This window comes from Melanostigma gelatinosum (genome assembly GCF_949748355.1).
Source record: "Melanostigma gelatinosum genome assembly, chromosome: 11".
Taxonomy (NCBI): domain Eukaryota; kingdom Metazoa; phylum Chordata; class Actinopteri; order Perciformes; family Zoarcidae; genus Melanostigma; species Melanostigma gelatinosum.
Genome location: NC_136644.1, coordinates 27,062,522 through 27,077,150, shown reverse-complemented (window position 1 = coordinate 27,077,150; position 14,629 = coordinate 27,062,522). Strand labels below are relative to the sequence as shown.

The following is a 14,629-nucleotide window of genomic DNA, read 5'->3' as shown; positions in this document are numbered from 1 at the left end:
GAGGAAGGTGATGGAGGAGGGGTGGGTGATGGAGGAAGGTGATGGAGGGAGGGTGATGGAGGAGAGTGATGGAGGGAGGGTGATGGAGGAGAGAGATGGAGGGAGGGTGATGGAGGGAGGGTGATGGAGGGAGGGTGATGGAGGAAGGTGATGGAGGAAGGGTGATGGAGGAGAGAGATGGAGGGAGGGTGATGGAGGAGAGAGATGGAGGGGGGGTGATGGAGGGAGGGTGATGGAGGGAGGGTGATGGAGGAAGGTGATGGAGGAAGGTGATGGAGGAGAGTGATGGAGGAGAGTGATGGAGGGAGGGTGATGGAGGAGAGAGATGGAGGGAGGGTGATGGAGGAGAGATATGGAGAGTGATGGAGGAGGGTGATGGAGGAGAGAGATGGAGGGAGGGTGATGGAGGAGAGATATGGAGAGTGATGGAGGAAGGTGATGGAGGAAGGTGATGGAGGAAGGTGATGGAGGAGAGTGATGGAGGAGAGTGATGGAGGAAGGGTGGGTGATGGAGGAAGGTGATGGAGGGAGGGTGATGGAGGAGAGTGATGGAGGGAGGGTGATGGAGGAGAGAGATGGAGGGAGGGTGATGGAGGAGAGATATGGAGAGTGATGGAGGAGGGTGATGGAGGAGAGAGATGGAGGGGGGGTGATGGAGGAAGGTGATGGAGGAGAGTGATGGAGGGAGGGTGATGGAGGGAGGGTGATGGAGGAAGGTGATGGAGGAAGGGTGATGGAGGAGAGAGATGGAGGGAGGGTGATGGAGGGAGTGTGATGGAGGAAGGTGATTGAGGAAGGTGATGGAGGAGAATGATGGAGGAGAGAGATATTTTATCCGGGTCGTCAGGTTCACTGCAGCATTATGAATAAAGACTTTTGTTTTGATTTAACTGCAATAAACAGAACAGAATGAGGCTTGATGATGATGATGATGATGATGAATGATGATGATGATGATGATGAATGATGACTACGTAATGATGCAGATTTGTAAAAAGTCTGAATTTATTTTTTGTTCTCTTCAAGACGACGAGCAAAAAAAAAAAGCTTATTAAATGCTTGATGTCTGAATGGAGTCTGGATGGTCGGTGCTATGCTATGCTAAGCTAACATAGCACCATCAACACTCAACATAACGTCTCACAGTCAGATCGTCTATCACTCCATCCTCTCTCTCTCTCTCTCTCTCTCTCTCTCTCTCTCTCTCTCTCTCTCTCTCCATCTCTTCTGTCTCCTCAGGGCACGGTCAACAATCAAACAGGTATTTTCCCACAATCCTTTGTGAAGATCATTAAGCCCCTCCCAGAGAGTGACTCAGCAGGCGGGGGTGGAGGCCCCTCCTACAGCTGTCTGCGCTGCTTCCTGCTCACCCCCTCTGGAGTCCACACCAGGTCTGTTTGGGAGTCTTTACTGATGCCGGTTTATAACGTTTGTTAGGAAAAACAAAAGTATTGTTTTGAGGAACAAGTGTTTAGTTTCGTCTTCTGATGAAAGACGCTGCAGGAAATACGGTCTGTGGTCGTTACAAGAAGTACGATAGCGACTTATTCTGCCATATATACGAACATGTGATTCATACTTATTACATATGTTCGTGTTCTCATTATTACCGACCACACATCTTCCTCATTGTCAGTGTTTTGGTTCATTTTGTATGAAATGAAAATCTTTCAGTGAAGACGTAAAGTCTGAACTCCGTACGCTTCATGTTGCACCACTGGAGGTAACATGACGTGTGATATCTTGTTTATGAAATAACAAGTGCAACTGTACGAAGGTTGTGGCCGTTCTTTCAACCTTCATCCGTGGATGCAAACCTTTTTATTTCGTGTTCAGTTTATTGTTTCATATCTGATATTTACCTCTTTCGGAGTGATGATCTCCTTCGGGTGAATTGTGCTTTAAAGAGCTGATTTTGTGTTTGTTCCTCCAGAGATGTGTGTGTTCAAGAGGACCTCACTATCCAGCCGACGTACAAGGACCTTCTGTCTCGCATGAGGTGGGTGTTTGCCAAACGCTGCTTTACGTAACTCGCTACCGCTGTCCTGGCATTGGGCAGCGATGCAGCGTGTTCAGGGCGGACCAGAGATCTGAAGGCCGTTGAGAGTGTGGTGTTTCATTGAAGCCGTGCAGGACGCAGCGGCTGAGACGCGTGAGGATGAGTTGTGTGGGTGTTGAGAGTCGACTGTATGATTGTATGCGGCCTCACGCCTGTGAGTGAACTACTGACGACGGAACATCGAAGGATCTGATGAGCGCTCGGAGCGTGAGATTGTAGCATGAAAGCGTTGGATCATAATCACATCACGGGTCTTATCTCAGCCGCTTCCTCCTAGAATCACATCACTCGTAACCATCCATCTGTAAAGCAGGTGAACACGCTTCGTTGAGAACATCTTAATGAAGTAGAGCGTCAGAGAAGGTGATTTCTATCAGAAGCTGGTGTTTTGCTCTTGAATGTTAGCAGAGTGTCTCCTGGCCGTGGACTGATGAACGTTTTCGATTGACGAAGTTTTGCGAGCGCTCTCCGCTCCGTCTGGTTTCTGTATTCGGTGTTAATTACAAATGATGAAGTCCGTTAATCGCTGAGGGACGGCGTCTTAACTGCACAGCAAACCTGCACATATGCCGTCTTCCTCTCTCTCCGTCTCTCATTATCTGCTCATTTAGACAGGTGAGCGCTACGATGATCCCCCCCCCCCCATTCATAATCAGTTCATTGCATCCGCTTATCTGCTCAGTATTGTTCCTGTGCCGTTCAGGCCCATCGAGCCCTGGAGAAGGATGGATGAGACCCTGAGCTTGAGTTTTTAATATGGCTGAGCACTGCAAAGAGGGAGGAGGGGGGAGTGAAGGGAGCGGGGGAGGAGAGGGTGGAGGTATGAGGAGGTGGTGAGTAGGAGAAGAGAGGATTCAGTCGTCTGAACAAGAACGAGGAAGAATAAAAGAAATGGTGATGAACCGCAGAAGAGGATGAACTGAAAACGAGTGTAAATGGAACAGAAGCTGTGAATTCAATCACATGAACATTTGGATTATTGCAGATTTATTTGGCTTCTTGTGTGATCTCAGAGGATCAGTGTGTGGGGGATCTATCAGCAGCAGTGTTATATCATAGAATAATATATAATGTTTTCATTATTGTGTAATCACCTGAACCTAAGAATGAGACCTTCATATCTACACAGGGAGCATCTCCTGCTTTATGTCTGTGTGACTCTAAATGGACCATAATGTACTAAATGAACATCATGCTGTGTTGAAGAAGACTTGAAACTAGAGATTGAGACATAAACTCATGTTTACAATGTTTACTGAGGTAATAAATCAAGAGAGAAGTAGAGTCATTTTCTATAGACTTCTATACAACCAGAGGAGTCGCCCCCTGGTGGACACTAGAGAGAATGCAGCTTTAACGCATGAAGCTTTGGCTTCAGGTTTAAGAGTCGGAGGTTGTTTTTTGCCCAGAACAAACCAAAACCTGTCCATAGAGCAGGGGTGTCAAACATACGGCCGAGGGTCCAATCCTGCCCGCTGGATGACCTTCTGCTGGGAAATCATCAATTCCAAAATGCACTGCTGCTCCTACTCGTCCACTATTTCTAATAAGAGCAGCTGCGCTGGATCCGTCGTTCTAGACCCCACAAGCTAACGGATGCTAACGGTACTTACAGGCTATGTTTGTTAAGCGTAGGCTGCTCTTCATGCAGCTGCTGGGAAAGTGTCGGGTTACTGTTTCTACAAACAAGGAAATTGAACGGTTAGGATTAGGGAACAGAACTACTTGGTAAGGTTAGGGTTAAAAACAAAATACAAAAACGCAAGTACTTTCAGTAAAACACACCGAGCACACTTCAGCCGGCGTGTTGATTGTGTTCACAGCACCTTTCAGTGCTCAAAGACGTGCATTTAGACAACCAAGAACAAAGAAGATGATTTAATTGTTGTTTGTAGTCGTAGCAAATCATCATTATCTGATTTGTAAACGGATTGTTTGTTGATTCTGAACATTTTCAGAATGTACTTTTACTTCGTTACGCTAAAGAAAGGGAGCATGTGAAGGTGGTTCTGGTCCGGCCCGGCTAACGTTAGCCGCCGCTTGACTTTCGTTGCTCCTAAAGTAGTGATATTACGCTAAAGATGGCGAGAGAAACGATGTTATCACGATTTCTTTGCACTTCACGTTAACGCAGTGTTTGAGAGGGAGGAGTCAACAGAGAGGTATTCAGCTGGTTGCAGTCTGCTACCTCGCCACTAGATGCCACTAGATCCTACACACCGTCCCTTTTACATTAGGGACGGTATCGGTGTTGTATCAGCTGAGAGAGACTTCAGCAATGCTGCTGGTTATTATCCTCATATTGGAGTACGTAGAGTGTGTAATTGTACACATTGTGACCATACTACTGCGAAAAATAGACTTTTGTATATGTTGTGTATCTGCGGGACTCGGGTTGAAAATGCGTGAAGATGCGTGAAGACGCGTGAAGACGCGTGAAGACGCGTGTCTGTGCTGGTGACAGGAAGTTAAATCCTGCATCCGTTTCTTTCTGTCTATGCAAAACAAACAAAGAAGTGAATATGGAGAAGCTGGTAACTTCATATCTGCATGTATTTCTCTTTTCATTTCCTTTGCTCCACCACGTGTTTTCTTGGTAATAATTCTTTCAGCAAATTTTTAATTAAAATGTAATATATCAACAAACACCACATGGGTCATTTCCTCCGCCTGATGAAGGGTGCAGGCTCTTCTTCATTTGTTGTCTTCATTAAACATCTTTTATTGCTTTTAACATTGAAGTAAACAAACCACTTAACATGCAAGAAACCTGAAAGTGTGTTGACTCTCACAGAACCGTCCCCAAGAGACAATATCCAGAAAGTACAAATCCTATTAGAATAAGAAAGTAGAATAAAGTTATTGTGGTGCTGCTGTCTTCTGTCTTCATATCTTTACATTTGTAAAGATATTTACATCTGTTGGAAGCTACATTCAGTTGGTCTCGTGTGCTTTTTTATATTTTGCATGAACAGAAGTTAAAACAGCTTCATTGTAACGTTGATGGTTCTTCATTGAACGCAACACGAAGCAGCTTGAACCTCCTTTTGTGTCATTGGTTTGAGATATTTTGGGGATTCTTCCTCCTCCTGGTTTGCAGACTGCTGTGACGCGTTCTAGTCGAATGAAAGTCGGAAGTGAAACTTTAAAAAGTCTTCCCGTCCGCGTGTCTCCCTTCAGGAACGTCTTCAAGGTGGACGACATCGCCGTGAACTACCGCGACCCCGAGGGCGACCTCGTCCGCATCCTGGACGACGAGGACGTCCAGCTGATGATCAGAGAGAGCCGAGCTCAGAGGGGAACGGTCCAGAGACCTGTCAATCAGTTTCCATGGGAACTGTACGTGACCGCGGCCGCCGACCTCTCCGTGTACAACGCCGAGGCCTGAGAGAGCGGAGGTCAACGGGAGAAGTCACCATGTTCAGAACTGGAGCCAAGTCGATACTGTTAGCTGGTGTCTTCTGTGCAGTCAACTCACTTCACTTATTAATAAACTCATTTAATACAAGTTTCACATTTCGCACGCTTTACTTTGTCTTGTTGGAATCAGAACAAAGAATCCTTTGAGCTGAAGATCAACTCGGAGACGGAAGGATTGAATAGAGAGAAACATGAACGGTAGTGAACGGAGAGAGATAAAATAATGTCCTGATCACGTTTTCATTTAAATCATCCAAATGTTTGTTCATTTAAAAGATCCTTTTGTTTCATTTAGTGTGAAACCGCTCAGCAGACTACATCCATCTCAAACAACAGCACCGCCGTTAGCTTGGCTTGCTAGCTGGCTTGCTAGCTGTGACGTCATCGCGTGAGACTCGGTGTGACAGCGTCCTGCTGCAGAGCACACGGGCATCGTAGCATCTCTTTCTGTTGATCTGATGCTGCAGAGGAATCTAAGTCAGAGACGCTCTGGAGATAAAAACATAGCTGTTTGTTTTGCACGCATCAATTTACAGATTTTCCTCCATTCTTCTTCCATAACTCGTCTTCTTTCAGACTACAGGAGAGAAAACGTTTATTTCACTACTTTGTCTGTTTACGTCTGTAGAATTCACCAAAAGTTACATTAAAAAATGTCCATTTACATATTTAAACATTACATTTCAGTAAACTTGTAACACAATAAATCCTCCTGAAAGTGAGTGATGAAATGGTGAAGTTTGATGGTGATATCTATGAGGTCATGTTCATATTCACGTGTAGTCTTCTACACGTGAATGTCTGTGATGTAACGAAACGACAATAAATTGACATTTCATCCACACTTGCATCAGGAACACTTGAGATACAGAGACGTGCTTTGGACTGAATGTTAGGTTCCCCTTAGCGGTTCCTGTGTGCCGTCCGTCTCCTTTACCTCCCTCACCTTCCTCTCACCTTCTCCTCTTCTCTCTCACCCATTTCTGCCATTTGGCTGCTCCAGAAATAACGAGTCTTCACTCAGTGAAACATGAGCTGCCGGTGAGGACCCACAGAGGGAGTTCAACCACATCCTGATAACGTGCTGCTGCTTTTCACTGCAGTTGTTTTTGGTGATTGTTGTTTCTTCTTCTCTGAATCACGTTGCTTTGTGAAGAGCTCTGCAGTGAGACGGATATCCACTCACAGCTTCCTGATGAGGGAAATCGAGCCGTTAGTTTGAGTTGTGTCGCTTGAGTGTCTTTAGAGCTTATTGTCAACGTGTGTTGGTCAGATCCAGAACAGTGGAACGATTGCTCCAGAAACAGAAGGTAACAAATCCAGAGCAATTCTTTTTTTCTTCTTTCTGTGAAAGTTTAAAACTGTCCTTTGGGCCGATAATCAATAACTGCTTCCTGCTTTACTTTAGGTAACACGCACATCGTGGTGGAGTCCACAGCGAGAGCTGAATTCAGATTTCAGACGCTAATGGATCATCTTTGTTTGTCATAGTGTCCGAGAAAAAGTCCCACAAAGGAGAACATGTGTCATGTACACTACTTTCTGCTAACAATCCCACAATGCAATGCTCTGGATTTTATAGATTTTGTAAACAGCCACAAATTTCATGCGCTATTGACCTGGCAGCAAAGCTTCACGTGTTGAAGCTGCATTCTCTCTAGTGACCACCAGGGGGCGACTCCTCTGGTTGTATAGAAGTCTATGAAGTCATAAAGCAGGGGATGCTTTAGGGCGGGGCTACACGGTGATTGACAGGTCTCTAATAGACCATAAAGCAGGGGATGCTTTAGGGCGGGGCTACACGGTGATTGACAGGTCTCTAATAGACCATAAAGCAGGGGATGCTTTAGACCAAAATGCTGAATTTGGGTCTTCAAAACAGGAGTCCACACATCAATGGTTTCACTGCGTCCACTTCTATACACTCCTATAGGTCCTTTCAGTACAAAATGATTTACTGACTTCTGAGTCTTTAATTAGCAGGAAGGTCCACGCTATCATGATATATCATGATATATACATATATATAATATAACATGATATATCATGATATATATATAATATATCATGATATATCATCAAATATACATATATCATGTTATATACATATATCATGTTATATACATATATCATGTTATATACATATATCATGTTATATACATATATCATGATATATATATAATATATCATAATATATCATGATATATAATCCACACACAGTGGATTGTGATTTGTTATTGATGTAAATGTTTGACCCTCTGTGTGAATCCAGCAATTTCTCAGTTTGACGTTCTGCTTCTCGCCACAGGGGGGCGCCGTTGATCCACGTTCTGCTTGCTGTCAGCTGACTGTATGCTGCATAGGCCCAGCACATCTTCATCATCATCATCATCATCATCATCATCATCATCATCATCATCGTCTCCTCAGCATCAGGACGAAGTGTTGTTTCTGTGCTTCACCATGAAGCATCTGTAGCTGCTTCTACAGCAACCGGAGCGCTGCAGAGAAACGTTTCCCTCCGTTCAGCCTGCAGAGCAGAGAGGCCATGGACCGGAGACAGAGACGCTCACGGTGTGATGTTCACACAGGACGAGTGAGTCTCACAGATGGCCAGACACACACACACACACACACACACACACACACACACACAGGAGGTCAATGATGAAGCTGTGGAGGAGGCAGAGACTGCTGGGAGTCTGATGTGTTGGTGTGAGGAGTGTGTGTGTGTGTGTGTGTGTGTGTGTGTGTGTCTGTGTCTGTGTCTCTTAAATCTGTCTCTCTCCTTAGATATGAAAGGGGCAAAAGACAAGTTGGCACACACACACACACACACACACACACACACACTCAAACACACACACACACACTCACACACTCACTCACACACACACTCTCACACACACACACACTCACACACTCACTCACACACACACTCTCACACACACACACACACACACACACACACACACACACACACACACACACACACACACACACAGTGTGAATTATCTGTGTCTCATTGTTCTGATCTGCTTCCATTGTTCTTTGTGTTCGTTCTCGTCCGTCTCTCTATCGTCTCGGTCCAATCCTCTCTCTGAATCCCGTTATCTTTCGGCTGCTTGCTCTCCTCGTCTCCGTCTGCTGCTGGCATCTGAAACAAAGGGGAGAAAAGAAAAGCCTTTGTAGTTCGTGACTTTGTGTTTGATGTCAGAGCGGAAGCGTTTTCATGCCGGGCCAAACTGTAATCGGGTTTGAGCGTACACAGAGCTGCTGCCCGTGATGGCTCCTGTGGTGTTTGTGGGATCAGCGACCCCCCCGACCCAGATGTGTTGATGTGTTTGAGTTGGTTTCTGTGGTTTCGTCCATCTATCAATCTATCCATCCATCCATCCATGTATCCATCTACCCAGGAGACTCCCCGCTGTGTGGTTGGAGTTGTGTCTTCTCCCAGCATGCACCTGTGACCAGAGATGGGCAGGACAGAAAAGTGACCTTTGTACTCGACCAAATAGGTCAATGTGTTCAGACATCCAGACAAATGAACTTCCTAACAGCAACATATCGCACAGAAAATATGATGAGGAGGTGAAAACATTTTATCATTCCACAGTAGAAAAAAAACCTAAAAAACATGAAATATCCAATATATTTGATCTAAAAGGCATATTATGAAAGTATTCTTCGTTTTATTATTTCATCATTCTACAGTTGGCCAGGTGGACAACATGTCTCAGCAAGATGATGTTCAAGAAGAACCATCAACAAGCACAGATGTGCTTCATTACACTGACATGCTGTGACTGTTCTTCCTCTTTGTGGCTTCACCAGAGCTTTGTGTACATTATACATAATTATATTACATGTAATTATATATAATTATATTATATTATATAGCCCAAACCTCAATACTCTGCTACACCAAATTGTGAGAAAACGGAAAATCCAGAAAAAAAAAGTATTTCCTGTATTTTAAATACAAAATACATGGATTGTATTTTGTTACATTTTCTGGCACCAGTATTTTGTATTTTATTTTGATACATTTCTTTGAGGGGTATTTTGTATTTTGTATCAAAATACATTTTGATGTATCTTTGCCCATCTCTGCCTGTGACCCGTGTTAACGTGAGTGTGTGTCGTGTGCCCGTTTAAACACCAGAACAAAGACAGTGAAGGCTCCACTTTCACTGTCAAAACACCCTGAAGAGGGAAATAGATGATAGACGTTCGCCCCTATCGTCAGCCTGGACCTGATGAGGCCCCGCTTACACAGAGACCTGACATGCAGGCCCCGCCTACACAGAGGCCTGACATGCAGGCCCCGCCTACACAGAGACCTGACATGCAGGCCCCGCCTACACAGAGACCTGACATGCAGGCCCCGCCTACACAGAGACCTGACATGCAGGCCCCGCCTACACAGAGGCCTGACATGCAGGCCCCGCCTACACAGAGACCTGACATGCAGGCCCCGCTTACACAGAGACCTGACATGCAGGCCCCGCCTACACAGAGACCTGACATGCAGGCCCCGCCTACACAGAGACCTGACATGCAGGCCCCGCCTACACAGAGACCTGACATGCAGGCCCCGCCTACACAGAGGCCTGACATGCAGGCCCCGTACACAGAGACCTGACATGCAGGCCCCGCCTACACAGAGACCTGACATGCAGGCCCCGCCTACACAGAGACCTGACATGCAGGCCCCGCCTACACAGAGACCTGACATGCAGGCCCCGCCTACACAGAGACCTGACATGTAGGCCCCGCCTACACAGAGACCTGACATGCAGGCCCCGCCTACACAGAGACCTGACATGCAGGCCCCGCCTACACAGTAGGCCTGACATGTGTAGTCCTGATCCTCTACAGACCTCCATCAGTACAGAGACCATCAGAGAGAAGATGGTCTGTTTCTATAGTTGTTCTTGATGCTCGTCATCGGAGCCACCGGGTCGGATTCTGGTGAAACGTTGTCGTCCGGTCCTGCAGTGAGGAAGAGGAGCTCGTTCACAGAGTCCAAAGCGTTCTTCCCTGATGCTGTCAATGAGTCCCAACACCATCTGTAGTGTGTGTGTGTGTGTGTGTGTGTGTGTGTGTGTTGCTGTCTTTGATGTGTACAGTATAGGTCTCTGCATGTCTCTCTCCATGTTCTTCCGTCTCTCTCTCTGACATCTGGACGAGTGAGAAGCAGCTGTGTCTGCTGCCTTCCCCCTCTGGATTTATAGCCTCTCTCTCTACACACACACACACACACACACACACACACACACACACACACACACACACACACACACACACACACTCTCAAATACTTCCTCACTTAACCCCTCATTCCTTATCTTTCCACAACATCCCACTTCACGCTGCTCTCGTTAACTCGTCCTTTTTAACCTGTTTAACGGTGTGTGTGTGTGTGTGTGTGTGTGTGTGTGTGTGTCCAGCTCCATGTACATCATGTATATAACTGCATCACTCGTTTCCTGCCTGTTTGCGGCCACGTGTGCAGATGCATGTGTCCGTTCATAGTTTCATGTGTTTCTCAACATTCCTCAGCCTCTGGTCTTCCACTCTTCTCTTCCTTTCATCCCTCTCTTTCTCTCCTCCTCTTCTCTCCTCCTCCTCCTGAGGGCAGCCATTCATAATCAGGATTATTCTGGAAGAAAAGAGGTCTGTTGGGGAAAAATGTGCTGCAGAAGAATGAATGGGATGAAACTGGCTGGATTCAGAGAGATGAGATGTCAAAGACCAACTCAGAACCTGTCTTCACCTGCGGTTCTGCGGTTCTGCGGTTCTGCGGTTCTGTCATCATCAGGGGGCGACTGGTTGTATAGAAGTCTGTGAGAAAGTGACTCTGCTTTAGGGCGGGGCTACACGGTGATTGACAGGTCTCTACCAGAGACGTATAGTCCAGATATGGTCACTTCCTGTTTATCAGTCTAAGAAAAAAAAAAACATGGCGACCGCGAAATCGTCGAAGTCGAGGCTTCAAAACATCGTTCCCCAAACTAAAGAGAGACATCCCCATGACTACGGCTCTTCACCTTGACGTAAATGATGAACAATGATTGTAATTGAAATGCTTCCTTTCCGTTTCAGCTCGTTTCTTTGGTGCCTATCTGTGTCTGTGCGTTCAGCGTCTCCGTCGGCCTTCAGGGCGGCGTTAATGTGTCTGGACACGGATTGTCGGATGCAAAATAACCAGAATGCATTGCTGCAAATTGGACGCCTGCACAAACCATTTCCAAAGAAAGTCACTGAAATAAAAAGCAATAACACGGCAGGAGAACGTGCTGCTGGAACCACAGGGAGACTAAACGTCTCTACTTGCTGAGCTGTCAAGTCACTTCCATGTACGGTCTTAAATCAGGGCTCGTGACACAGCCTTCATTATAACATCATACATTTTAGTTGCACAGCACTTTAAAAGGCACTTTTCTTGGTAAAACCAGAACGAGTAGAAGCAATGCCGATTCAAACAAGCCGATGAGCCGAGTAGAACGGTGGGAGAGCAGACGGGCAGCTGAGTTCTGCATGTTCTGCTGTTGCAGAAGTCAAAGGGACGTGTTCCTCTCAGTGACCACCTTTACATTCACCACATGTTTAATATGTAATAAATCAAGAGAGAAGTAGTCATTTTCTATAGACGTCTATACAACCAGAGGAGTCGCCCCCTGGTGGACACCAGAGAAAATGCAGCTTTAACACGTGAAGCTTTGACTTCACTTTTCTGAACCGGAGGTTGCCGTCTGGTTAGCACATCATTAACTAGCTTTAGCTCTTCTATGCTATGCTAGCGACTGAGGCGATGCTAAACGTCTGTTAATGATTGTCCTTCACATATTGTACTCTTCTTTCTGCTTCTCTCTGAAACCACTGTTTAGTTTTTCCAAAATGAGATCACATTTCCTCAGTTAGTGACAGTGTGGGCTCCATGGTAACGCATGACCTCATCTTCAACGGTCACATGTTCGGACTGTTTTCTTACTTGATTCTACTGACGCTTGTGTACCTGACTTCCACCACAAATCTGTGTAGAGGGAGAGTAACAGACTTCCTGTGCATGTGTGTGTGTGTGTGTGTGTGTGTGTGCACGTGCATGTGTGTGTGTGTGTGTGTGTGTGTGTGTGTGTGTGTGTGTGTGTGTGTGTGTGTGCGGTTCTTGCCTGATGGACTGCAGCTCCAGTTATAGCCTCACAGCAGTGATTAGACTTGTCTGTGAGCTGATTAATGTTCTCCAGAGACGCCGGGCGAGGTGAGGGAAACGATTATGGGATGGACAGATAATGGGAAGATAATGCCCCCATGGATCACACTGTCAGAACAGGGAGAGAGTCAGCGAGGGGAGGGAGGGAGAGACGGGGGAGGAGAGAGGGATGCAGGTACAGATAGAGGACCAAGTAGCAAAACTTGTTTCAAAGAGTTTTAAAGTGTGAGGTAGAAGGATAAAGGAAGGGGGGGGTAAAGGGAGAAAAGGCTGGGCTCATCATTCCACATCATTATTTCTATATAATCCACATTATCATGAACCAGGAAGTATAAAGACCACTAAAGCAAACACAGGGTGGTTGGGTCAAACAAGAAACGATCTTTCCTCCAGCAGACCGTTGTTTGTTCCTCTTGTGAAACAGAAGTCAACGTTGAGTTATTTGTCACGTAATTTCCGTACTTCTGTAGTTATTCAAACCCAAACCTCCATCTTAAACCTAACTAAGTAGTTTAGTTGTCCAAACCTAACTAAGTAGTTTAGTTATCTAAACCTAACCAAGTAGTTTAGTTGTCTAAACCTAACGAAGTAGTTTAGTTGTCTAAACCTAACTAAGTAGTTTAGTTGTCTAAACCTAACTAAGTAGTTTAGTTGTCTAAACCTAACCAAGTAGTTTAGTTGTCTAAACCTAACTAAGTAGTTTAGTTGTCTAAACCTAACGAGTAGTTTAGTTGTCTAAACCTAACGAAGTAGTTTAGTTGTCTAAACCTAACGAAGTAGTTTAGTTGTCTAAACCTAACGAGTAGTTTAGTTGTCTAAACCTAACGAAGTAGTTTAGTTGTCTAAACCTAACGAAGTAGTTTAGTTGTCTAAACCTAACGAGTAGTTTAGTTGTCTAAACCTAACCAAGTAGTTTAGTTGTCTAAACCTAACCAAGTAGTTTAGTTGTCTAAACCTAACTAAGTAGTTTAGTTGTCTAAACCTAACGAGTAGTTTAGTTGTCTAAACCTAACGAAGTAGTTTAGTTGTCTAAACCTAACGAAGTAGTTTAGTTGTCTAAACCTAACTAAGTAGTTTAGTTGTCTAAACCTAACGAGTAGTTTAGTTGTCTAAACCTAACTAAGTAGTTTAGTTGTCTAAACCTAACGAAGTAGTTTAGTTGTCTAAACCTAACGAGTAGTTTAGTTGTCTAAACCTAACGAAGTAGTTTAGTTGTCTAAACCTAACGAGTAGTTTAGTTGTCTAAACCTAACGAAGTAGTTTAGTTGTCTAAACCTAACGAGTAGTTTAGTTGTCTAAACCTAACTAAGTAGTTTAGTTGTCTAAACCTAACGAAGTAGTTTAGTTGTCTAAACCTAACGAAGTAGTTTAGTTGTCTAAACCTAACTAAGTAGTTTAGTTGTCTAAACCTAACTAAGTAGTTTAGTTGTCTAAACCTAACGAAGTAGTTTAGTTGTCTAAACCTAACTAAGTAGTTTAGTTGTCTAAACCTAACTAAGTAGTTTAGTTGTCTAAACCTAACGAAGTAGTTTAGTTGTGTAAACCTAACTAAGTAGTTTAGTTGTCTCAACCTAACGAAGTAGTTTAGTTGTCTAAACCTAACAAAGTAGTTTAGTTGTCTAAACCTAACTAAGTAGTTTAGTTGTCTAAACCTAACTAAGTAGTTTAGTTGTCTAAACCTAACGAAGTAGTTTAGTTGTGTAAACCTAACTAAGTAGTTTAGTTGTCTCAACCTAACGAAGTAGTTTAGTTGTCTAAACCTAAGATGGCGGGAGAGATGGGAGGATGGTGAGGGAGGTGATAGAAGGCCACAGTAGGGGGAGGAGGAGGACGAGGAGGAAGATGAGGAAGGAGAAGATGAGGAGGATGAGGACGCAGCACTGAAAGGCTTTTCATAATCTTTGTATCTTTGTAATATAAAAACCTCTTTGAAT

General features: G+C 44.8%; 1 protein-coding gene across 1 annotated transcript in view; it reads left to right on the top strand.

Annotated features, from left to right (window-relative positions):
• Nucleotides 1-5,558, top strand: part of ncf4 (neutrophil cytosolic factor 4) — a 17,453-nt gene extending 11,895 nt beyond the window's left edge. The window contains exons 8-10 of the mRNA XM_079279178.1: nt 1,240-1,391; nt 1,934-1,999; nt 5,240-5,558. Coding sequence (XP_079135304.1) covers nt 1,240-1,391; nt 1,934-1,999; nt 5,240-5,447 — 426 coding nt within the window. The 3' untranslated portion in view covers nt 5,448-5,558. The remainder of the gene's footprint in view (nt 1-1,239; nt 1,392-1,933; nt 2,000-5,239) is intronic.
• Nucleotides 5,559-14,629: the final 9,071 nt, after the last annotated feature.